The sequence below is a fragment of the Asterias amurensis genome, chromosome 5 (assembly GCF_032118995.1).
Source record: "Asterias amurensis chromosome 5, ASM3211899v1".
Taxonomy (NCBI): domain Eukaryota; kingdom Metazoa; phylum Echinodermata; class Asteroidea; order Forcipulatida; family Asteriidae; genus Asterias; species Asterias amurensis.
The window spans coordinates 26,503,194-26,530,223 of NC_092652.1; the positions used below are offsets into that span (position 1 = coordinate 26,503,194).

General features: G+C 38.5%; 1 protein-coding gene across 4 annotated transcripts; it reads left to right on the forward strand.

The window, feature by feature from the left end:
- Nucleotides 1–3,362: 3,362 nt before the first annotated feature.
- Nucleotides 3,363–26,697, forward strand: LOC139937134 (endoplasmic reticulum membrane sensor NFE2L1-like). Of its 4 annotated transcripts, none has more exons than XM_071932140.1 (4): nucleotides 3,363–3,576; nucleotides 22,485–23,439; nucleotides 23,814–23,960; nucleotides 24,485–26,697. In XM_071932140.1, the coding sequence occupies exons 1-4, from the start codon at nucleotides 3,379–3,381 to the stop codon at nucleotides 25,144–25,146; spliced, it is 1,962 nt and encodes a 653-aa protein (XP_071788241.1). In that variant the 5' UTR covers nucleotides 3,363–3,378; the 3' UTR covers nucleotides 25,147–26,697. The 4 variants fall into 4 exon arrangements, with proteins under 4 accessions (XP_071788241.1, XP_071788242.1, XP_071788239.1 ...); XM_071932141.1 differs by lacking the exon at nucleotides 3,363–3,576 and adding an exon at nucleotides 15,414–15,587; XM_071932138.1 differs by lacking the exon at nucleotides 3,363–3,576 and adding an exon at nucleotides 19,837–20,971.
- Nucleotides 26,698–27,030: the final 333 nt, after the last annotated feature.

The window sequence follows — 27,030 nt, forward strand, 5'->3', positions numbered from 1 at the left end:
TCATGAAATTTGATCAAGAACTTTTAAACAAACAATCTACAGATACCCATTACTATTTTGAAGTATCTAATTAGCGAAACATTTCAAGAAGTAAAGGTAACTTGAATCGTAAGGCACTGGCCCCTTTTGGTAAATATCAAAGACCAATCTTCTCACTTGGTGCATCTCAACAAATGTGAACGTTTTGGACTCAATTGGTCTTCGAAGTAATGAGTTGCAAGAGCATAATAAAAGAAAAACGCCCTTGTTGCACAAGTTGTTGTGCTTTCAGAAAGGGCTTCAGGCCTGATGTCTTTTAAATGACCTCTTTCTCAAAAACTACGATACTTCAGAGGGAGCCGTTTCTCACAATGTTGTATACTAAAAAGAGCTCTCCATTGCTCGTTACCAAGTAAGTTTTTATTTTGAGTAATTACCAATGGTGCCTTTAACATTCAAAAGCCACTCCACTATTATTTGTTCATGCTCTCATACCACTGCACTTGAATGTGCGATTGAATCATCACAGCGTAACGAGGGTATTCAGAAGCGCCGGCAACTCGGGATAGTGTTCCCGCCCTGCAACGCGATCAACTCGTCATCTTTTTTGTCACTAATCAATCTTTATTTTCATATTCCATCTGAAGTTATTTTACGACTCAATCCCCTCGATGTCAGGTTCGCTTAACTCGACAGATCATCCATTCCAGAATGTCTCAGAGGCGATCACAGGACAAGCAGCTGAAGTCAATTTCTCCACCTCCTGAAACTCTGGGGGGGTTTTTCCCCAGTTCTTGACAAAATTATTTTAGGAATAATTTGGCTTTTAGAGTGATTGGAAAAGTTTGGGACTATATGCAGGAAGTACAGGACAAGGCCTCGTGTAGAGGAGTAGTTCGCTTCTTATGTTCACTTTCGTAACTATGACAGGTTAAATCTTTGGACGATAAATCTTAAGACAGCAGATGATACATCTGTCTTATTTATTCAATTTATTGATGTGGAATTGAACGTAGTCCCATGTTTACTAAATTGCACCTTGTTTTGAAGTATGACACTTTATCAGTAAAGCAAACCCGACCATGGTTGGATTCTGCTAAGACTAGTCGTATCTAGGGTTAGGACGAGTTACTCGTCCTAAGTTAGGACAATTCTTTAGTTTTTAACAACTCCTAAAGAGTCCTATATATGACGTTAGGACTAGTGATACATTGGACTTCACTCTCAACACGTATAACAAACGTTGCGACATAAGTTGCAATGAAACGTATTTTAGAATTTTTATTAGTGATGTTGTAATTTGGGTTATGTCCAACGATAACTAACTGCTTGATTTGGGGAGTGTTCCCCTCCCCAAAAATTGTCCACAAACCGTAAACGAATAAAGGTGCGTATAACCTCCTCGCACGAAAGGGTCCTCCGTTGTCGTAATGATTATGATCGTGGATGATGAAAACTTTCACTTTGAAACATTTCCTGTAAAGCTCATTGACAACATTGGTAATTGACAAAGACTCAGTCTGCACTTAATGTGTCCCAACATCTCTTTATAAATAACAAACCTGTGAAAGTTCCAGATTGATCAGTCATCGGATTCACGAGAAAACAGTGAAAGTTTCGCTGTTTTTAAACATTGAGTTTTGGTCTCCGAGATTGTTTTGAATTACTCGTTATTCACAAACTGGATGAAGCAGCTCAGGCACAAATTTTCAATGGGAGTTTTTATTTATTTATTATTTATTTATTTATTTATTTCCAGGCAAACGGTACATACAAAGAATAGGCAATAAAAAATATGACTACACAGAGAACAAGCCTTCGGGTAACCAAAAAGCGAAAATAATCACTATCTAAAGGCGATCCAGACAATAAAAATAACAAAGGCACAAAAGGGTACAAGGACAAAAACGTAAAAGAAAAATTGAAATTAGCACATCAATTTTCTACCGTGACCCTCGTTCAAACATAGGCCTATACGAGCAAGTCTGTTAATTTTTGTATTTTGAATCTTACCAAGGTTGTGTACATCCTTCAGGTTGATAAATGCATATCAATGAGTTTACAATGAGTTTAACAAACCTATAGTATACTCATTTTGTCAAAAATTACAAACATTCACTTCACCTTATTGTCTTAACTGATCTAATTGTGTTTGATGTCAGCGTGCAGTGTGATAACCATCATAACTCCTGTTTGTTATTTACAAAACAACAAAAAGACATTGTCTTATAAGTTTAGTTGTTAAAACTTTCATGCACTTCACATTAAAGTCGTGTGTTTATGCATACCTCAAAACCCATTGTTCAACTCATGTGTCTCCACAGTCAAGAAACCATTGCGACAACGTAGCACTATGACGCACCCTATGAACAGCTAATTGTCCAAAGCAATTTAAGGTCACCACGTTCTAGAACTCACAACTGTGTAGCCTAATTTTCTAGCTTTATAAGCCCCGAGGAGGGGGGGGGGGTGAACCTGTCAATAAACCCAGTGAAATGACTCATTTCATTGGAGTCAGTTCTCAAAAAATGGCGGGTAAATTGATGGCGACTGCTGAGCTTTTACGTTTTGGGTATCTTGTGTAAACTATGGACAAACAAAACAGACACTGCCACAGAAAGCTGCAAGGTGGATTGACGCCATTTTGGATTTCCCTGTTTGACGTGGTTCCATGGGATGGATAGGAACAAAACAGATTATGTAATTGGGTTGTTGTAGAAGCAGCTTCTGTTTAATGATGGAGTGTAAGATAAATTGCATATTTGTGGCGTAGCCTCCAGGATTATTACACGGTCCCAACAGTGAACTACCCAGTATGTACCCCCAGGCAGTATACATTAAACTGCTATAAACCTGGGACACTCAGGAAGATCCAATTTATCACATCTTAGAGGAGGGGGAAACGACCAATCAGCCACTTCTGTTACCATACATTTCGTTATTTCCCATCTATTACAGTGATGTTCTGCATATACTACACTGAGCTGCGTGTTGTTCATGCAAATAGCCCTCCACAGCCAGTGATTATTTTTCCCCTTACCTTGGCACAAACCCTTCCTTACTTTAAACGAAACCTGCAACCATCCTTAATCATAGCAACTCAAACCACACAAGCGTCGTGCACTACTTACGCGAACTCACACAACGGATATGAGTAATGCGGACCTGTTGATTTGCACGGGAATCCAATCAGGAAAGTGAGTAGGGCCTCACTCGTGTATCCCTCCGCCAGCTCATTTGCATAATTACAAGGACGGCTTGTAGACTATACATGATGAGTATTCGCAGACTTGGAGTAGTTGTTCAAAGGCGAGGCAGCCCCTCGCTTGGCGAGAATATAGTTATTGTGCGAGACTTACTTTATACGGAAAGCAACGTGGACTTTATATTTTAGTCGCCATGGATTGGTGGTACAATCATACCCGTTCGTCTTGCCGACATCAGCAAAGAAAATCTTTTTATCATCATCGACAAAGGCCTCAACAACAGCATCACCATACGAACAAACACCCAGTCGGTATGTGTGGGACGAGGTTTTGCGAACTTCGACGGGCACCTTACAACTCTTATGGAATTTACCACCCGTATCAACGCAAGGTAAACATCATACATCAGTTAAAATATTCAAATATGTTACTTCAATTGACTTACATGTAATGTGTATACACATTCTTTACTTAGAAAGTGTCATCCATTGACTGCATGCTTTTAGGAACTGTTGCTACTGAAACTTGGATTCAAATGATAACGATGAGTTATCATTTTTGACCTTCTAGTTTAAACTTCTTTGGGGAAACCCGTTTTAGTGAGACTGTTGTTGTCCCCTTTCGTATAGCCGTCAGTGTTTCTCTGTAAAATCTCAGGTATTGGTTTCTGCTGTGGGCGTTGGCAACTTTACAATAAGTGTCTTATCGCATGATCATGATGGTTAAGCAATTCACAGTTTCAAATTATTATTGCGAAAGTACACCGTGTATAATATACTGTGTCGGTCTTCAGAGACGGTTTAGAGAAATTATTCGAGTATTCCTATGTATTGAACTACTGTCTGTATTGCTTCGATGTTAAATATATTTGTTCAGTCAATTGATGTGATCTGACTGTTATTTATAGGTTGACTTATTCGTAAAAGTCCGAAAATGTAAATAATGTTTAATGGAAAGCATACATCTTTTCCTTATAGTCATACTCAACTTTCTATTCTTTAAGAGTATATTTGTCAGTTGCTGTGGGACAACTCAAATTTGTTGAAACAAAATAATGAATGATAACTATGTCATGAGTGTATTTGCTTGTGAGTGTATTTGCTTGAGATAAATTTAAATCAGTTCACATGTTTGATTTGAAACTTTGCATGGTGGCAGAATAACTTAGTTAGAGAGGTTTGCAGTGTTGGTTCTGAAAAGAACAGGTGGTTAACGACTCAACGTTTCGATCAGTATGCTCTGATTGTCTTCAGTTATAAATGCTCTGATATTCTTCAGTTTACTTGGTCTAGAAGTCACTGGAAAAAAATGCACCTCTTAAATGGCTTCATTCCATAAGTATAAGACCATGGTTCTTGTGTTTCGAAATAAAAACACATCTGTGTTCTACGTGTGAATGATGAGTTTATAACGTTAACATAGGAGCTACCGTATTTAGAAAACAAAATCTGCATCTCTAAATTGGCTACATTTCAACAGATTATGTAAACCTTTGACTTGTTATATTGGTGCTTGTATTTCGACATAAAAACAGGCCTGTGTTCTAGTTGTTAATGAGACAGCAACATCTTCTGTCTGTCTTTAAGTCTTCGGAAGTTGCTTTCTTCCGCTAAGCGGACGCACCTATCATCCTGGTCCCAAATGAGAACCGGCTAGGGTGTTAAGCCGTCCATTCATTAAACACAGCACTGTGTCTTGCCAAATTCATTCACGAAAACACAAACACAAACACAGACGTGGTTGATTGTAAATTGTAATCACCGTTGGCTGTTGCATGGGTAACACTGGCTATCCGTGGAATTGTATGGAAGAGATGCAACATTGTGGGTTTTTTTTTTTTAAATAAAATTATTTTTCGTCCACTAAGTTTTCAATCGAACTGTGAATATTTTTAAAAAGAAGAAAACCACTAAGCCATGTTTTTTGAACCAGCACATACTACAACCAACACTAGACCTATACTAAATCACTGTCGGCTGCTGCATGGGTAACCCTGGCTGTTATTGGTGTGATTAGTAAAAAGTAGAACATCGTGGGTTTTTAGAAAGTAAGTTCGTTTAATATTCTCCTAGTCAACCAAACTTTTAGGTTTGGTTGACTAAGAGAAAATTAAACGAACTTACATTATTTTCCAACTTTTGCACAAAAAAAAACAACGAATACCCGCTAAAAAAATGTTTGTAAATAGGAATAGTTTGGTTTAGTTTATTTCGGGTGGTGTCCCCGAACGGTTATGGCTCTCTATAGGGTTCTGTCCTGCAAAAACTATAAATAATAGTAAACTTGCGGGCAACCGTGTATTAAATCTCTTTTGGGGGAGTGTTGTCTCGTTTCGTTTTCTACAAATATTATTTCAAACCTCTTCTTTCGTTAAAATTGTTAGATCCACTTTATCATCCAATCTATTATAAAGTGATAATTTCCGTTTCGTTTAGAAGGAAAACACATTTCCGTAGTTTCGTTTTTCATACTAAATGTTGATGCCATGCGCACCAGAAATGCCCACTTAAAGGCACTGGACACTATTGATAATTACTCAAAATAATTGTTAGCATAAAAACTTGGTAACGAGTACTGGAGAGTTGTGGCACAGTATAAAACATTGTGAGAAACGGCTCCCTCTGAAGCTATGTAGTTTTTGGGAAAGAGGTCATTTATCACTCAAATAATAAAATTCTTCACAGGCCTAAAGCATTTTGAGGCATCTGAAAGCACACAAATTTGTGCAACAAGGGAGTTTTTCTTTCATTATTCTCTTGCAACGTCGATGACCAATTGAGTCAAAATTGTCACACAGATTTGCTATTTTATGCATACGTTGGGATAAACTAAGTGAGAATACTGGTCTTTGACATTTACCAAAGGTGTCAAGAACTGTTGATTTTCCAATAAGGAAAGCTATAGAATAAATCATAGAAATGTGTTTCTTATTCAAAGAGGGGAAGTGATCTTGATGAGTACAACTACTTCTGATATTTTTAGGAGTACCCAACAACCTGCCCTAATGACGCGACAGCTGGAAAATATCAGTTCGAAATATTCTCATTTCCAAAATACAGACATTAACATTTCTAACTTCTCTCGAGTTGCCATCTGTCATCAAACGGAACCAATCAAATCTGCGCATCAAAGATAATCTGGTAAATGTCCCTTCCTTCAAAACTGAAGTAGCCGCTTTTATAGTACTTTTCGAAGGTTAGCGTTCTGGAGTGAGTGACACAGATATTTCCCAATCCATTTCAATTATGAGATTTTGCACATTTTCTTAATTGTAAAGATTCAGTTACAGAATAACACTGACTTGGGTTAAATTGTGTAAACCTTTAATTGTAATGGTATACTTGAAGATGTATTTGAGTGATTGTTATGATGTTTTGACCGGTGAGTTCCCGCCATCGTCAGTGACTAGAGTTTCAGGACTGGGCATGATTTGCGTTTTATTGACTCCCTCGCCAACTCATAATCTCGGACATATTGTAGTCGTCTGAACAGTTTAACATGTTGCCGATTGTTTAATTTTGAATTGAATGTATTAATTAACACTCTGATTGTAAACAATAAACGTGTAATGTGAAACCGATGGTGTTGTATTGGTTTTTGCGTTGGAGATATTTACCGGTGGGAAAACAACACTTGAGCGTCAACTTATTGTGCCCATAAACTAGTAACAAACATCTTGGCAAACGGACGGTAACACAGAGGGGTTGATCATTTTGAACACTTCATGCTTTCATAGACATTGGTTTAAAAATTGTCATAAGTACTTTACTCAGTAGACAGTACGGTGGTTAATAGGGCGTTTATAACGCCGTATAGGGCGTTATAACGCCGTACCGAAAAGGTGTTTAGTTGTTAGAGATAAGCAACCGTAAGATAGAGTTGTTGAAACCACTTCGGTTTTTGGTGTTTTCTCTTTGGTGGTTGTGGTTGTTTGGAGGAATTCGTTAAGAGGTTATCTGCTTGGTGTTCTTTGCTGTGGATTAGAGCTTCTTGGCTGGGATTCAACCTGCGTTGTAGATCCAGGTCCTTCAAGGAGGTGGATAAAAACAGGATTTATACACTCGACCCTGTTCTGGTTCTGTGGAAAGGTTGCTGCCTTTGTACCTGGAGCAGGCCTCCATTAGTCAGAGCCAATTGTGATGTGTATGACATGGAGGGTCCAATCGTGAATCTCGCAATACTTTCAAACATCATGAATAACCAATAATTCAATAGGAAAGATATTTCTTCCATCACAAAACTAACGAAATCAAAATCAAACTGGCCTATATCTAAATATAAAGATCACCCAAAATCATGCTAATTCCGTTGCACACAAACAGTTTTCACATAAATTATGTTCAGCTTTTCGCTTAGTTTCTATACCTCCATGGTTTTCCAAAGCACGAACTTCAAAGCAGTTGACCGTTTACCTCTGCATGAAAAAAGGTATAGTTTAAGTTTCAAACGTCCGTAACTATAACTGGATGATGTGTTACTAGCCGCAAGAGGGCATTCCTAGGTCGACCATCCTTTATCCGTATGCAGTGGAAATGAAAAGATCCTTATAGAAAAATAAAACACAGAGGAGGGTCATCATGTTGCTGCAATCTGGGTTTGGTTTACCCACTAAAATCAAGGCTCAAACGGGAATAAGTTCGGCCATTTTGGCATCTCATTTCTTTGTTTGCCTTTTCTTTAGTTTGCAAAAGAAAACGTTCGAACTTGTGAACTTGCATCGTCACCGTTCTCTTCTTTGGTTTGTTTTGTTCTTCTTGTGAGTGCCCAAGATTGTTTTTAAGCACATCCATGGTTTAATATTGTTTATGCTTTCCCTTTCATTGAAACTTTTATCGAAACTGGGAGTTGGTCAGCTCTTTTGAGTAGAACTATGAACCTTCAAAAATGTTGAACTTGAACACCATATTTCGGAGTTTGAAATCTCTCTGTAGGAATGTGGCAAACCGGCCCTGAAAACTTGAATACAGCTCGTACAAGTCACTGCATGCACTGACCAGGAAAGGGGCAATGTTTGACAATACACTGACTTGTTTTCCGAACCGGTAACTTAAAAGTCATAAATCAAGTCAAGGCGAAAGTATTTTTGTATGAGTCAAGTAAAAATTGCAAGTCATCTTAAGAGAGGCCGTCAATCACATGTGGTATTGATAACTTCTCTTTCGCCTTGCAGGGAGTTGACAAATTTGTCCTCCTTTGCTTCGTTTTAAGTTATCCAAAACAAGGAATAAGACTTCAACTTTAAGGTATTTTGTTGGTAACGCTGGCACAAGTCGCAGACAGTGTTCATGTTTTGTGTCATCATGAAACTACAAAACTGTGAAAATTCAAGCTTTTAAGCTTGGTTAAAACCCGTTATTTGAAGTATGGTTAACGACCATGGGAAACTTTCAGCTTGTAAACGTTTTGTCGTTAATTTTGTTGTAACAACTGAAATAGTTGTTGCGTTTTGGGGGATTTTCAGATAGAGTTCTCTAATTAACCTATGGCCTCAGTGTTTCAGAGGGAAATATTTCCTAGGGGAAAATGGTTCAGTATAAACTTCGTTATCAGTATACGCATTCAGACCAAAATTAAACAATCATGTTTTATCATTACCAATCATGTATAATACAGATAATGGAAAATCGTGAACAGGTTGTTTCTTACAATATACATATAATAATTTTATTAAAAGGGCCTCGCGTTGCAAAATCAGCTGGCTAAACGAAATAAACTAATTATTGTATGATCTAAATTATGGTAATTATGATTGTCTGTGATAACAACTTTCTGCTTTTATTCCGATTTGAAACTCTATGTAGAAAATGAAAGAGTTGACAATTAAGTGTCTTTAATCTTACCCGAAACCCTTCCAGTTTCTAACAGATGATATCATCATTTTCACTTTTTCAAAATTCCAGATTGACATGTTTCGATTAGGGTTAACACAACATTGAACATGTTTTTGTGGGTTTTGAATTAGCGTTCGAAATGTTTTGGGTGTGGATTATACAGAGTGAGGATTGATTACATCGTGCATTTGTTGTTTTCTTCGAAGTGTCACTTCCGTGTCATGCATATCCATGTTCTAACAGTTAGTTATACTTCTGTACCAAGTGTTCGATCGTATACCACCTATAATATTCGGGATTTGAGGCATTGCATGGTGAGAGATGATATCAATATTTGGTTTGCGGTAACACCATGTGAGTATCTATTTGCAAATTGCCAGGTTGATTTTATTCTTTGGTGAACTGTAAAAACTAGTTTTGATTTGTACGAGGTAATTACCAATTGGATATCACCATTTAAGTGAAGCTGTTGATCTTGGACGGTTTCATTCATCAATTCCGTCCCGGGGGCAGAAGGCTTAATAGACGGCAGTACTTCTTGACGTCACTCGGTGATTATATGTCTGCTTATAATGTGCTACAGATGATGTTTTCAGGTAGAGTCATGTCATTTATCGGAGGTTTAATGTTTCACTACACCCTACGGGTCTTCCCCTGTTCGTTCTCTTTGAACGATGCGGTAGATAATGATTAAGCGTTTAAAGACGTAGCAAATAGCACGGAGGTATAGGAATTGGGGATCAAGTAAAAAACTTAAATTATTATACTGTGTATTTAGTTACAAAGTTGGTGGTGGTACAATATTTATGCCTCAAATAATTCATTTAGAAAAAAGTTGTTATTTGTCATGACTGTCTGAGTCAATGGGCTTTCACTTTTATGGTGTCCCGGAACCACGGTCCTAAGACGTCAGTATTCTTTTCTCACGAAGAAAACAGTCAGCAATTATACATGTATATTGTTATAAACGTCGAGCAAAAAGCTGGATGTTGGTAATGTTGTATGCTCTTTAAAGGCAGTGGACACTATTGGTAATTACTCAAAATAATAATTAGCGCAAAACCTTACTTGGTAACTAGTAATGGGGAGAGGTTGATAGTTTAAAACATTGTGAGAAACGGCTCCTCTGAAGTGACGTAGTTTGCGAGAAAGAAGTAATTTTCCACGAATTTGGTTTCGAGACCTCAGATTTAGAATTTGTGGTCCCGAAATCAAGCATCTTCGTGTGACAAGGGTGTTTTTTTCTTTCATTATTATCTCGCAACTTCGACGACCAAGTGAGTTCAAATTTACACAGGCTTGTTATTCCGTGCATTTATGTTGAGATACACAAGTGAGAAGACTGGTCTTTGACAAATACCAATACCGGTGTCCAGTGTCTTTAACCACATTACATACACCGTCACATTAATGTTTTGGTTAGTACTATAAAAAATAAAATAACGAATTTTATTCGGTTATTTAGTGATCATAAATCGTCTATGCAATATGTGTTTTTGTGCCAAAAATTGTTTGAAGATTGCTCCATGCAGGTTTTTTTTTCTACGGGAATGATACGTGTGATTTGGTGTTGCACTGTCAAACAAGACCTAATTACGACAGCATGTGGCCCAATGTAATGTTGTCATCACTTTTGGAAATGGTTCACCCGCCGTGACTTCAGTCCACATTTCCGAAAGTTTGACTGGAATTTATCTCTTCATCTTCTGGAAAGACAGGAGAGTGAAAAAAACCTATCATGATTTGATATCCTTCCACTCTGATAATGTCTCACCACATCTACTCAGATTCCCTTGGCTTTGTCTTCTAAATTTACATCTCTCTTTCATGTTTGAATCACTTTGAATTTCCTTTTTATTTTCCGCTTTCCCCAGGTCTGGGGTCACGCTCCTTTCAAGTAAGAATTTATTTTTAAATAAGACACATTTTTGATAAGTGTTCCAGTTTTAGCCCTAGACAAACTCGATCGAGGCATTGGGGTTCGGAGTCACCGGCCTTACGGTGTATAGCCTTGGCAGTCTGGGTGCTTCATAGTTGAGTTGGGATCAGGGCAAACCTCTTAAAGATCATTCTTAAAGACGGAATTGGTATAATGTTGGAGACCGTAATCTCCATATAGCCGTAGACCACAACAAGGCTTGCAGGGGGCTTAAGGATACTTGACTACAAACAGCTCCATGGTTACGCTCACTTACTCTGCGTCATTGCTTAAAAAGAGCATCTACACAAACTTAGAGATTGGGGCCTAATGACTAGATATACATTGAGTATGGAACTTGGTGTCCTTTTTTCAAAAGGGTTTATTCGAATCAGAGAATCCCCACACTTGGATGTATTCATCATTGATTTCATTTCATAACAACTTTTATTTACTTTACTTATTATATTATTATGAACTAAGCATAAGTGAACTATAATTTCACAACGTTGTAAAATATTAATGTGGAGCTCGAAGCTTTGTGGAATTAGAAATCCACTCCAAACGTTTGGTTTGGGTTTTGTGTTGTTAAGCCTGTGTGCCTGAACTTGTGAACAACTTAGAACTTGAAGAATTATGATGCCATCAGCCTAACACATCATACTGCAGTAGGACCATGTATCCCTAGGCTCTGTTTCGAGCCGGAGATAAGCATGGATTGAGGGGTAAGGCTTGTTTGCGGGCTGTGGTCTGTGCCAAGTTTAGACCTTTGAGTGATCGTCTGAGACAGGTGGCCGCGTGGACGGGCTTCTTGTCTGTTCTTGACACAGGTTTGACCAGGAACTTGGTCATAAGTCCCCGTCACTTTTTACATGAGTCATGGCACAGGTTTCTTCATGTCAAAGAAAAATGCCTACTGGTAACTGGGTTCATTCTGTCAATGGCTAGACAGGCCTAGTCTGAAATCATACATGACATCTTTAATGTAACCTTAAAATCCTGAACCAAAAAAAGTGAAGGATGTAAGCTAAAAACCAAGACACTCAAAGCACAATTCGGTAACCACATCCGAAGGCACGCATCAGTGTAACCATTATTCCCAAAGGGAGTTTTCTTATATAAGTAAGGGTTTCTCCGTATAGCTTCTCGCAGTGCTGTAGCTAAGCCACTTTCTTCAAGACGTGAATATTTGAAAGGATCCAAAAACAAATGGCTTCGTGTATTCCTTTACAAACAAAACACTTTGAGCAAGAGCAGCTTCTATCCGCTTGCGTTTTTTCCGGTTGTGATGGCACTGTAGACGAAACAATGCGATGTTGCTACAACATTGGTCATTTTTTCATAGTTTTGCTACTCAGAACAATGGATACAAGTCTGCTGCCACCTAGCGTTCCCCTAAGTCTCACATTGTGCCTGGAAACCAATATAAATGACCGTTTCCGATTTGTCAGCTATACGGTTGCGGCCAAAGCTGTTGCTAAGGGTGTAACTGATGACGTCCTACACCTCATGCATGGTGACGCGAAAATCTAGCCGTAGCCAGCTGTAGCCGCTAATTCTGACACAGGCTTAGTACAGTGGTTTGCAACACTATGCCGATGTCATAAGAACCTTTCCTACCACTTCAAACAAAAAGTATGTGCATGGGATGCAATCACATTGGTGCATTAGCTGCAATGGATAATTGGCGACTGTGGTTACGGCTACGGCTGTTGCTAAGGGTTTAACCATCCCATCACAACAAGGAACTTACGTTCTGCATTTCAACCATGGAGCAAATCTCTGTACTGCGAAAATCTAGCCGTAGCCATAGATAGAGTAGGCCTACATTGGTTTGCAAAAATATAATGGTTATTTTATGATAACCTTTCCATACTACAACACTCCAAAAAGACGTGAGTGCGATGCAATCACTGGGCGCGTTAGCTGCAAGGGACAATTCAGGCGCGTCAGTGTGGAGCCCCTTGACAACATGTTTTGGTCCAATGGGGACCCCTCTGGCTGACGGCGTAGAGCAATTCTGAACTTCGAGATCGTGCACTGGGGACCATTATTTTAGGCTTTACCGACACCCCAGCCCCACCCTAACTTCCCACCTGTCACTCAATGTATCTCGTTATCAGAACTTTGGTGTATACACCCAAACGTGAACTCGAACTATTACTCATATCCAGGGTTTGCCGGGTGCCTTCTTCGCTGGGGGCGCTATGATAACGATATCATTTAAATTACAGGTAGGCCCTGGCTTAGTAACAATTTCGTTCTATATGGAAAGGTTTACGGTAACACAATGTTCTAATGCAAATACCACAAAATGAGTTCAGTAAATTGAAAAGGGTTGTCGGCATTATTCCACCTACGTTGACAAAGCATTTTGAGAAGCTTCCACCAGCAGAAAAAAAAATGCTTTTAAAGCCGTAGCCCTCTTTTGGTAGCTCACTTCAATTTGTAATTTCTATGAACATTATTTGTGTTGTGTTTTAGGTTTGTCAAATAATTTGATAAAAACGTAAGGGCGTTATAAGTTCCGACACTTTGCATATGGGTATACCGTGGGGGTCCTGTTGGCTCGTACTAAACTATACAGCAGGGACCTAGTATATTTACACAACTATATGCAAAACCCTCAGGCCGTGGATTTCTGTATCGAACAGAAAGTTAAAAGTGGACACTTTCAAAAAGATGCAAATTAAGCCGGGTTGTGCACGCCAGGGCTAAGACACTTTACATTCTTGCCATTGTCACGCCAAAATGGTTCTGCCATTTAGGAAAATAATAAGTAGCTTCCGGTTATTTCGGGGAAAAGTGGCCCAGTAGAAGGGGAAATTATTTGGCCAGGACTCTGGTCATGGTGTAGCAAGCAAGTACGGGTCAACCGAAGTGTTGGACTACACGGTGACCCAAAGGCATCTACCGGAACGAACCGAAATTAGGACGCCGGTGAAAACACGCATCCCTCCCCCATTGTCAAGTCCACAGGCCCATGGTCAGTCCGTGGTCAGTTTCAATTCAATTTAAAATTTCCGATTATAATGGTTTAATTATTAATGCATGAAATGATGAGAGTAACGTTTTCTCACAAACAAAAAGGAAAATTTTGCAACATAGTAACCCTCGTGCCTTCTGAAGCTTAAGTAGATGTGCCTGACGAAAACTTTGACACAAAAATCACAGTCCGTGAGGAACTTGCCATTTTTACAAGTAAAACTATCGTATGTTTTTATTTCACACTTGCATTATCTGATGGTTGGAATACACTTTTAAAATCGACAGTTTCAAAACAATTTTCAGGGTCAGGTATAATAAACTTCTACGTCAGAACAAAATAGTCAGCACTAATGACACAGACCATATTAGTAGTTTTGTTATTATCAGTTTCCCGGGGATGAGCTATCAGTCCGGGCAGGAATTCTGTCTGTGGGAATTCCGCGATGGGCTACAACGTCACTGTGTTGTTTTTGTTGATGACTTTTTGGGGGCGGAGTTGCTCTTTAAACCAAGAACCACACTCTTGGGGGGGAACATGAATTGGTTTGCTTACTAAACCAAAACATATGTTGTAAAATCATTCTGCAAAGAATAATCTGTGAGTTTGTAAAATCTTATCAAAGCATTTGCACTAGTGATTTTTAGACTAAGAATGGTACCGTTGCAAAGCATTAAGCTAAACATATTTAAAAGGTATCTTTTTAAATAAAGATAAAATAATTGGCTTTAGGAATGTCATGCAACTTGTACATAAACTGATCATGCCTTCTACAAAAGCATTTATTATCGTAATTACTTTTTTTAGCGCACTATAATAATTATTGGTAAAACAAACGTTGAACGCCTTACAGGCATAAGTATTCAAATTTGTACCTTTTTGTACGTCATAGCAGCGTTTTGGGCAAAACTTTAGTGACAAAAAATCGACCAACAAACTCTGCGCTGTCAGCTTATGGTTGGCATACAGAAACTACATGTACACATTGCACATGTACATACCTTACAGCTTCAATGTATGGTGTATGGTAAAATTTGTACTGTACATCATGTATCATGTAATGTACATTACGTTTACTATGTACACAATTTTTAATGAAGTCATCTCTATTTTCAGAAAGCCTTTCTACTATACGGCCAATAGCCGTTCAAGCAAATGATGTAACGTCCGTAAAGGCGGGACAAATACCACCAAGCTTATGAATTATTCATTAGGGTATTTAATTCAACACCCATTCCGGTATCGTTATCGTAAACGGGGTCAGAGTACAGCATTTACTTGCTGCATGGGGGGGGGGGGGGTTGCATGCTGCGACCCGAACCAGTCTTTTTTCTAAGGTACCAGGCTGCGATACCTAATTTAGATTGTTGATAGAGGGTTTAGGGGGCGTGGCTTATGTGGATTGGATATTATAATATTGTGACCTGGAAAGGCTGAAGGCTCCATGCATAGCGAATGGTATCTTGTTATTACTACGAAATATAACTATAGCAGTTAAACAGCATTCGCAAGGGCCGGCTGGTCGCAACACAACATACATGGTTGATAACGAACACATTACAGATTTTAAGCACAAACTACACACCATGGACGTTGTATTACAGACACAATCCATAATGACAGACAAAATGGAAGTTGGAGAGGAATCGGATTTAGTCAATGAGAAGGTAAGGTTTGTGTTTGTGACGGGGGATTGTCAAGTTGTGCCGTTGAATTTTATCGATTTGTATCATGTGATTGAAGTCAATGGGAACTTGAGCGGAACTCTACGGACGTCTAGTACTGTAGTAATAGTATGTGAACTACACTACACAGTCTCACACGTAAACTTATGATATTAGCATGGAGGTAGAAACAGAGTTATAACTCGCTCAATGAATATAAGTTATATTCTGTTCATAGAATACCGATCCCCGGTAGCTCCTCTATCACTACCAGAACAAAATGGAGTGACCATTATTGGACGTGGACCGTTTGGCAACACCATAGTGCAGGCATGAATTCTACCTCCATGGTGCAGGTGTATGTTGTGTCTCTGAATAATCAATTAATTAGATGGTCTAATTTTACACAGGTGTATTTTACAGATTTACTGTGAGTAGTTTCCAGATCGCCATATTATTGGCAGTTCATTTTATTACTTAGTTGATATTATATGGTATTTGTGTAGAGAACAGCAACACCAGTCTGTAATTGTAAAAATACAGGGAACACTAAAAATAAATTGTGATCAGAATTATCTGCATCAAAGTTCAAGCCAACACAAACTATGCTAGTTAGTCTGTCCCAAATTGCCTGTTATCAGATTAAGAGATAGATTTGAATAACTCCATCAATAGTTTATTTCAGACCACTTCTAGTGACAATTTGCCTTATAAGTAGACATTATATCGAACCCCCACGTTTCAAGGTCGCTTTTGAAAGTCACCTCCTTAGTAGCAAGTGTTTGAATTCATGCATCTTTTTAAAAAATCCTGAAAACACTAAACTTGCAAAAAACAAGTACCCAACTGGTAATCTTAGAAGACTGATCAAGCTCACTCAAACTTGATTTGGTGCATCATTATCTGTCCAATAAAAGTTTGAAAACGGCAGCATCACCTATCTCCATGGCAACAACAGTTCGTAAATTACCAGAAGAGTCAATAATAAGTTGATATATGCATTTCCTCCTCTCCATCCTCCATACTCCATCCTTCCAACTTGTGTTTCTTAGAACACATTCTTGTTTTGTGGGAAAAGATGATGAATCTAACATCTTAGATGATCAAAACATTGCTTCTAAGTTGACGTTTGGATTTGACATTCTATTACCTTTTTGTGACGTGTCCAGTTATTTGATACAAGGAAAGGACCAAGAACTTTGTCTGTTACTTTCACTTTGTGGGCGGAGCCTAGAAGAATGTGGGGGACAAACATGAGAATGCTTGCAACCAAAGTGTGCAAACATCCTCATATATCTTTGCTCCCCATCCCTCCCATGGGTAAATATAGCACCAAGACTCTGAAATTCACTTCCTGAAGACTTCGGGAAAATGAACAACATCACTCTCTTCCAGCAGAAACTCAAAACACACACATGTTCATGCTTGCTTTCTCAACAATTTGACAATACCTTAAGTTACTTCGAGGGCCTTATTAAAAATGTTGTGTTGTTATTATTTCTATACTTTGATTGAGCTTACCATAGAGTAGGCTGATGTTCAAATGGTTGCATGGCTGAGATTATGGATATGGATGTTGCTATTGGCTTGCTTCAATGCTTTCAGGTGGCAACCTAATGCTGCTTAGCAAATTCTGCTTAGCAAATTTCTCTGCTAAGCATACAAATGAGTGGAGCACCAGTTGCAACAATAGTAAACATTATGGAATTTTGGCTGGAAACCAGTTCTGTTATTAAGCAGGATTTTTCTGTGCTTAGCATTTTTTAATGCTCACAGGCTTTATGAAATTGGTCCCGAGGCTATAGTTGTGATCGTTGCAAGGACAACTCCAACAGATTAAATTGACTTGAGCTATCACTATGCTACAAATTCTTGTCATAATGAAAGTTCAAGAACATTTTCTGTGTGACCCTCCGAGGTCACCACAAAACTTGATGGAGGTCAAAGGCCAAGTGACGAGATTGCCTTCAGTATGTGTCCATGACAAGAAAGTTGATGATGTGGCACTTATTGGTTTAGCAGCTCTTGCAGTTTCTACCAATGCTTTTCACCATCAAGTAGTTGTAAAAGTTGTTCCCATAACTGAAAACATAGCCATACTCAATGTAACATCAATTATTGTACTTGAAAGTTCTTCAAAGACGTTTTACCCATGGAGGTAGGATTTATCTGCACAAATCAGATGAGACAAAAATAGAAAAATTTGCGATTGATAAATCAATAGACTGCATGTATTATTGTTCATTAAAAATCCTAACCAATGTTATTCTTTATTCATTGGGTATGGATAACACGAAGTGACTTTTTATATTTAATTTTGGTTGTGATTTTTACAATAGCATTTTGTTGTTCATATATTTAATTGTTGTAAACAATGAAACGTGTGGGGCCTACAGTTTGGTTCATAAGAATACTTCGGGATATGAAACCCTTGACGTAATACTCTTTGTGAAAAGGTACATTGAGGTTTTTTTCCAAATCAATTTGGATGAATATCTTCCTAAAAAAAACTAAAACTCCTTGCTCTATGCTAAAACCAACATCAAACAAAGGATATCTAACCTGAACATCAACTCGGTTCATTGTTTTAAAAATGACATTCTGTCATGTACTGGACCGCAAGTGACTCATTGGATCAAAACTCCCACTTTTATTGTTGCGGAAACACACAGTTTCATAGAGCCCTTCAAAGCAATGGACACTTTCGGTAGTTACTATTAAAAATTTATCAAATAAAGCATATATACAAAATTACTTGGTAACGACCGATGGAGAGTTGTTGTGTACTATAGCTAGTATAAAACAGTGTTAGAAACGGCTGCCTCCAAGTAACGTATTTGTGAAAGAATTTCTCACTCAAATATTAAAAGTATCAGGCCTGAAGCCTTTTAGTGGACATCTCTTTAAGCACATAATTATTTCCTGCCTCAAGGGTGTTTTTTTCTTTCATGTTTTCTTGCAATTTAATAATTGAGTCAACTTTTTCACGATTTTCCTATGCAATGTGATGGAGGACACCCAGAGAAACAGGTCTTTGACAATTAGTACCAAAGGTGTCTGGTGCCTTTAATCGGTTAAAACTTGGGATATTCCGCCATTCAACAATTACTTCCAAATATGATCAAACTGTGAGCCGGTAGTTAGTCATTCATGCGCGCCGTGTGATGTACGTCATTAAAATCAAAAGAAAATCACAGGCCTTGCGGAACTTCCTTGTTGTGGAAAGAATAAAGAATGTTGCAAAAAATTGTATGCTTTTAGAGCAATCAAAGAGTGTCGTCTATTTATAGAAAATCTAAACATATAAATTACCTTGACATTTAGGCCCTATATTGTAAGTTACCAACTTTTAGAGTTTTTTGGAATCCTGAACAATCAACTACACCCCTCTATTTTAACATTGATTTATCTGCTGTTGATGCTGTGTAAAGGTTACAGGTAAGCGTCTACGCAAAGTATGTACACTTTCATGTACATGTAGGCCTACAATGTACCTGTCTAGTTTTACGTTTTGGTTTGCAAACAAACATCCAGTCACATGGGACGGACATGTGATGTGCCTATCTCATTATCAGGTGATTACGCGGGTATTTTACGCCCCGCCCCCTGGATGCGTGTTGGCTCGTGGCCATGCCAACACTGGCAATTTTTAAATCTGGTCATTGACAAAAATAACGGTTTGTATACCATGATTTAAGGTCGTCCATGTTTCAATTCATCAAGCAAATTGAAAATTTGAGCCAAATTTAATTTAAGAGTTGGACCATGGTTCAGGTTAGACACGGACGTAGAGACGAGGCCCGCTGCAAATATTTTGTATTCCTTTTTTTCTAATTCTTTGGGCCATTAAAAAATGTGCAGATTTAGTGCAATCTAATCGCATTGCAATTATCGTGATATGATAGTTATTATTGCGATACCGTGGTTAGATATCTATTTTGCTGAGTGTTATTTTCTGTGCTTAGCATTGCTTGGATATTCAAACTGGGCGGGGTTGGTAAAAAGGCATATGAAAGACCCATGCAGCCCCGAAAAAAAGGTTTCGTGTCCGGCGGTGCATGCTCTATCACAATAACCGTTCCGGAATAATTCATGCCCTGGTCTGGGAATGCTGTGTGCGTATTTGCTTTTGTTAAATCCCCTTTCATCTTCAACACAAGTTTCTTTTAAACGAACACAAACAAATATTGGCACTAAGTATTTCCCCATTGAAAAAGTAGTTACTGCCTAGCGCGTGCTCATTTGCATTTACGTCACTCGGGGTCGCGGTTCTAGAAACTTCCTGGCTGTATCAATGCGCATGCGCGGGTCAATTACATCATAATCTAAAAATATCCTCAGACGACCTTGTTCGACACTCCTGTTTTTCGCTTTGTCTGTCGTGTGTGTAGGAGACGTGTATCTACGCGAACAACGGAAGAAAACAGATTTCTACCTTGGCTTAGCACTTTGTTTACTCGTACAATCACGTTCACGTAACTGTAGAGTTACCCCAGGTATTTAGCAGCGTTTAAATTGTCATCTTTGGTGAATTTTTGTGGAGGAAAAAGACTTGTTTTTGACGGCAAGCAGACTCGACGTAATACCGGTGTTTTTCTCGAATTGTGACCGTGAAACGGCTCTCTTGTGACGGTGTTTTGCTTTGTGTAAACGGCAGTTGGAATCATTCTCATTCTGGTGGTATGGACGTCGCGTGATCCGCCGAACTCAGCCATACAAAAGGAAACAAAGCCGGATGGGACATAGTTGCTGGTTATATGTTCTTTGTTTACTTAACATTTCGGTTTAGTACATCCTGAACGGTGGCGATTTAATTTGGTTTTATTTTCAATTTTGTCCTCTGAAAATCAGTCATCATGCTTAGAAAAAAACCATGGAGAGATCCATTCCTGACCATTGCTGTCATTTTGAGCCTTCTTCGAGTAGATTGGGATGAGTTTATGCAGCTACAACTTCAAGGCGGACTTGGGACTCAATTGCCTGAGATTCATGACATTTTACTTGGACAAAGCGCAGCCCTGACAGAGACACAATTCCACAATTTCTACAACTCTTACGATGGGAACTATGTTAACTTTAAAAATCTTGATTACGACCTTCGGGCCCAGTCTGCCTTTCGAGAGCTTCATACGCTGTCCACGGATCAAGATCAGTACCCCATCAGCCAAGGGTACCGAGATATCTCAACATGGCTTCTGGATAGGCTCGAGCCAAACAATGTCCGCTCTTTGCCTTTCGCTAATTTGGCATCCGCTCCGAATAATAATAACAACAACGATGAAAACAACAACAACGGAGAAGCTTCAGAGGGAACTGGGGCTATTGGGCCTGTCCCTAATTCCGTTGATGGCACTGTTACGCAAACCAATACTGATTTAAGTCCTGAGGTAAACACGTAGAAATAAATTACAAACTATCCAAGGAAAACCAGGAAAATATAAGCCAAGTCTGAATTAACGGCTGCGGCTATAGGAGGCCCCTAGCATGCAACAGCCGCAGTCGCAGTCGGCAATAGATAAACGGCCTAAGTAAGACTGAGTAAAAAAGATAAGGAAGAGTATTTATTTTCAAAATGATCGCCGTTTATTTTAAAAAAATTTTTTACCATTATTGGTTTCAAATACCATTGTTTTTTTCCCAATGTTACACACAACGTCAGAAACATTTTTTTTTTAAGTATTTTTGATTTCAGTGTTTGAACCCTTTTGAGCACACTTTCACAAAATCTGGGTCTCTTTACTCATTTCTTTTAATTTTGACATTAATTTGCATTTTCGTAGTGTATGAATCTATTTTCTACTATGAATTGCAAATGTCAAAACAAAAAGTACAGACCCCCTGGTTATTTGGTTTATTACACAAGAATAAATGATGTGCAAAGTCTAATTTTTTTATCATCGTTAAACATTTTAATTAAATCCATACGGCCCAAAAATGGAAGCTGGAAGGGATCCCAACAAGTTTATCTTTTTACTTTGCCTTGTGTTTTATGTTCAGGAAAAAAACAGACTTGCTTTATTTGTTGTTTTTTCAGGGGCGCTGTTGTGTAATTTAGTACAAATTGCAAACTTCCTTTCTTTTGCTACACTTCTGCTCTCCGCTGTGTTTCTTATAGTGTTGTTGTAAATGCATTTTTAACAAATCTCTATTTTTAAATATTACTCAGTGATAGAAAATCCTTCCAGCTGACTGACATTTCAACATAAATTACACCTTTGCAGTTAATATGCCAAAGTCTGAATTGAGCGTTTCTAGGTGTTAGGCTAGATAAACATGTAATCCCTGATTGAACTTTGACCTAGGCCATATATGGATTTTGGACAATATTAATATTTACTTAAGAAAAAGGGCTGGACAGTTCACAGTGGAGAGATTGACGCATGATTGCCTTTTAAAAGTAATAATTTCTGTGTTAATATACAACTATAGTTGACCATAGAAACCTTCAGAAGGAGGTCATGTTTTTTTTCCTTTATTGTTGTATCAAGGACTTGGAGCAAACACTACTTACACAAAAGTACTTGGAAGTTACTTCATGGTTGCCTTGGCTTCAATTGCTTTGTACTGTTCCCTTGGATTTCCGTATTTGTACTTATCAAGTAGTTTTAATTGTTGGGAGTAATTGAACCATTCAAGCCTGTGAAATTTTTACAAAGTTTCTCATTGGTATTTACACTCTAGACTAGGACTAGGGGCTCAGAACAACTTGCTTTAGAGTAAAGTTGTCAGTTGAAGGTTGTCGCTGAACGCAGCAGCATGTTGGTCCGAGGTGGCTGCCTTAAATATTTTTCTCACCGTTTGTATTGCGTTTATTGCCATGATCACTGCAAATTTACCTATCTTGAATTTATTACGATAGCAAAACTCATGTTTATTTTCTTATCTTTCTCTTGAATGCAGGATATGGACCTCATTGAGACGCTCTGGAGGCAGGACATTGACATGGGTATCTCCCGAGACGAGTCCTATGCTCTCAAGGAAGAACTACTCCTTGAGAAGGGGGAGCACCCCGACAAACTGAAGTCCCAGCAATCAACATGGGAGCACTTTGGTTACAACATTGACGGGGAGACTGGAGAGTACGTACCAAACCCACCAGGGATGAACATTGTTCCTCAACAGACATCCCCGCCGACTCTTCCTCAGGTACCGGTCCAACCCGATGGTAACATCTCCCTGGAAGATTGCCTACAGCTTCTTGAAGATGAATACCTACCGACGGCCACCACGCCCGTAGATGAGCAATACCAACCTCCGCATCACTCGCTCAGCCCACGCGAGCAAGAACAAAGATGGCAAGACTTGGCCTCAATTCCAGAACTCACGAGTCAACTTCAAGAGCTACCAGGGATGCCGTACCAAGGTATGGTCGACGTTAACATCACCCAAACGCAGAACAACACCCAGAATGCCTTTGCCATTAACGCCACCACAAACGGGAATGTCAATCTTCAAAATGCAACGGTGACCACACCCAGAAATATAGTTCCCATTGATCCACAAAGACTGAATGAGTTTCCCCCGCCACCAGAAGTGTTCTCACCTCTATCGAACTTTGCCGATCTCAGTCTGAGCTCAGGGTCACCAACAGGATTAATTAACGGCACTCAACAGAGTCTGAATCTAAGTAGCTTTCTACTCCCAGAGCAGCAACTTCGACTCCCAGCTCCCGCCTTGGAAACTCCTCTCCCAATACCAACAGAAACCCCTGACAACAGTTCACTGTTAATGGAGCTGCTCAGTTCGTCCAACGTTGACGAAGTGGACCCCATGGACCTTGACTTCGATGAACAGATCCACAATGTGATGCAGGCTTTTGGAGAGACCAACTCAAACGCGTCTTTTGAAGGATCTTGTAAGTATTTCATCCGTTTGCATTCATTTCATCACATTTTGTTAACTCTTTGGAGGTTCAAACGTAAAATTTTAATGATAAAAAAAAGTTATTATATATTATGCAGAGTTTGTTTTTAACCAAGGTACTTAAGCCAGGATTTGGTGTCTAAATTTGCTTGAAATTTAAACACAGGGGGTTCTCAAATTGTTCCCTTGCAATACATTTTCATGTAAATGACAGATAAAAGAGGGTGTCCAAAAGACACCCGGACACTCCTCTGGCTTGTTATCAAGTCACAAATAATTATACAAAGTAAATTCATCTTTATTTTTTTTCTTTCATTTTTTCCAAGAATTGGAATTGATGATGTACATATATCTTGTATTTCACAGGTTCTGGATTTGAAGACATGAGTGAAGGAAGTTCTCCATATCACACAAGTGAAGATGGTCTTGAAGGAGCTACAGGTTACAATGCAAGCCTAGATGGCCATGGTCTGAACGGGTCATCGGGTGGCTACGGATACCATAGGCAAAGAGGTAAGGCAATCTCAAGTTGAAATCCCCCTCCTCCCCCCCCCCCAATACCCAGCTCCTTTCTCTACCCTTTTCCTTTCTTTTTAACTTCTGGTTTCTACCCCTTTGCAATCGTGCAAAACACACCCTTGAAGAGGAACAAATGAACTATAAAATGAAATAGACTTCTGAAATAGACCTTGGAGATTCTACTGAAAGATTTCCTGTTTCCAATGCATTTGATAGACTTCTGTTCTTATTTTTAGAAAAATCAAACAAAGTTGGGATTTTTTTTTCAAAATGTAGTTAAGGAATCGCTTTCTAATTTGATGAGTTTGTTAAAATTAGCCATGATTATTATAATATAGTTCAAATTACGTAGGAAGCCCTAAAAATAAAAATTTTTGTCTGTGGTACAAGGAAATACCACATTCAGTCATAACCGAAGTTGTTGACATTTAGCTTTGAACCTTGAAGTGCTTTCAGAGTTGACTTTTGAAACTCATTGACTAACAATAATTATTACTCTGTGGTTTTGTCTTGTGCAGGTGGATCAAGCTGTGGTGGTGACAGCGATAGCGGTAGTTCGTTTAGCAGCTACAACAGCCAGTCTTCAAAGTCTGAGAACGTCAAACATAATCACACGTATGCTTCGTCTTCGAGCTCCTCCAATGGAAACCGCAGCAGCAACCACAGCAAAAACAGCTCATCACGCATCGACAAGCTCAACATGGTGAAGTTATCTCGCGACGAGAAGCGCGCCCGGTCTCTCAAAGTCCCAGTGCCAATCGACAAAATCATCGGTCTGCCGGTAGATGCCTTCAATGACCTTCTTAAGAAGTACGACCTTAATGATGCCCAGTTGACCCTGATCCGAGATATCCGTCGTCGTGGAAAGAACAAGGTTGCTGCGCAAAACTGCCGCAAGAGGAAGATCAACGCGCTGGTCTCTGTAGAGGTAGACATCGACAACTTGAAGGATGAGAAGGAAAAACTGGTGGAGGAGCGAGACCAAATTGACAAGGACACTTCCGAAATGCAGTCCCGTTATGAACAACTCTACCGTGATGTCTTTGAGAACATGTGTGATGAACACGGAGATCCGGTAGACCCTAATGAGTTCACTCTGCAACAGATGCCAGATGGAAGCATGTTTCTTGTACCTAGAAATGGCACCACTCCCGATAAGGATAAGAAAACTGAAAAATAGACTCTTAACAAAACACAACATGTGTTCTTACTTACGTAAATTTAAAAAAGATTATATTTTAGAAGTTCATCCATATCTAAGTGTTTTCACTTTTACTGTGGCTCTTAATCAGTCAGACTGTATGCTTTTTAATTTATGTCCATTTTATTCTGAAATTAAATTTCTGTTTGTTATGGTTGCAGGGGGGTGAAAGTGAAGAATTCTGTTAAACATACATGTTGCAGGTTGCAGACATTGTGTCAAAACTGTAAATTTTGGAGAGCACATTTAAGACAATCACTTTGTTGCACATGTTCATCTTTTTAAATTGAATACCAGTGGGTTGAAATGAACATCAAAAACAAAACATTGAATTTCTCTCCACTTAATCTTTCTTTCACTCTTTTGTAACCTCGTTTCAACTTTACAAATATTCCTTGTACAGAGAAAATATGAAAAAAATATAATGTAAATATGTGCATAGTTTGTAAATAATTCTAAAACAAAAGTGTAAATATGTAAAAAGTTAAAACATTTTGGTTGAGTAAGCCCCACTACCTCCACATGTACTGTTTTGGTTTCAAGCATTTTTGAATTTGTTCCAAAGCATTCTTCATGTTTTGAAAAAATTAAAAGGTGGGGCAAAATCATTTTTCAAAGGTATTATAAAATTTAAGCGTCTCTTTGTTTGTTCTTTGGGGGTGTTTTCTAAAGCAGGAAGTTATAAAACCTGAGAACACTTGTAAATTGTGGTGAACGGCTTTGAAATGTTATTGTATCAAATGTTTTTTGAGTGGGCCTTTTGATTCTTGTCTAAAGCCTTTATCAACTTGTGCTCATTGTACAGCGTCTTTACTAATCAAATGGAAATCGATCTACATTAGTAAGCCGTTTGTCTAGCTAGCGTTTGTGTTTACTGTTTTACTCAAAGTGTATTGACTGTTTATAATCTCCGCAATGTTTTTGGCAAGCTCGTCCTCGAAAAACTTACTTGGATATGTTTGAAAATGTTATAAAACTTTTGGAGAAGTTTTTTGATGGATTTAAAAGTCTGAAAATCACCAGTAGAATAAAACAGGTGATCTTAGGAAGGAACATAAACTTGGTTTACAGATTGTAAAACGTTGAAAGTTGTGCAATGAACAATTAAATGGCACTTTGCACTGAACTCCTTCACCTAGAACAAGTCAAAATACTAGACAACATAAAAAAAATAGTTAAAAAATTTGCAGGGCTGCAGATAAATGAAGACATCTCAAAAAGTTGTTTCAAACTGACTGGCAAGAAATTAAATTTCCAGCTGTTTCTACTGTCTCCTCGATCATGTATCAATCATCGATCACACACTGGGTGTTGGGTAAAGATGTCGGTTGCACGACTACTCCATTTCACTTTAGACAAACAGTTTGACAAGTTTAAAACTGTAGTGTATAATAAATGTACACACTGTAAAAATGTTACACAAATGTAGATTGAAGACTATTTTAATTTGTAGGACATTTTTTAATGACCTCTTCCTAATGAATAAAACACTTCCTCGGTGAGTTACATTTGAGGGCTTTTTAAACACAATATGCTGGTAACACTTTCACTTGTATTATGTGCACGAACCAAGATCTTAATTTCACTACTGGGTACCAGTTAAACCAAAGTATGGGTTTATGCAAAAATAAGACCGAATTTCATAGAGCTGCTTAAACAAAAAACAGGATACCAGTCTCAGATGATAAGTGTCTTTTTTACTGGTAACACTATTTTGGCAAGCTTAATTTTGTTCTTAGCTACTTATTGTAGTATAGGAGCTTCATGAATTCGAGAACAGATGGTGGTATGGTTTGTAATTAGTTTTATGTTCGTATTTGTGTTTATGGAATGGAGAATTTAAACGTAAAGTGATAGTGTTTG

Bases quoted from the DNA above. Each gene is read 5' to 3' on its own strand.
- LOC139937134 (XM_071932138.1), top strand. From the start codon at position 20,441: ATGCTTAGAAAAAAACCATGGAGAGATCCATTCCTGACCATTGCTGTC. The intron at 20,972-22,484 runs GTAAACACGTAG...TCTTGAATGCAG, and splicing joins ATACTGATTTAAGTCCTGAG to GATATGGACCTCATTGAGAC. The intron at 23,440-23,813 runs GTAAGTATTTCA...TGTATTTCACAG, and splicing joins CGCGTCTTTTGAAGGATCTT to GTTCTGGATTTGAAGACATG.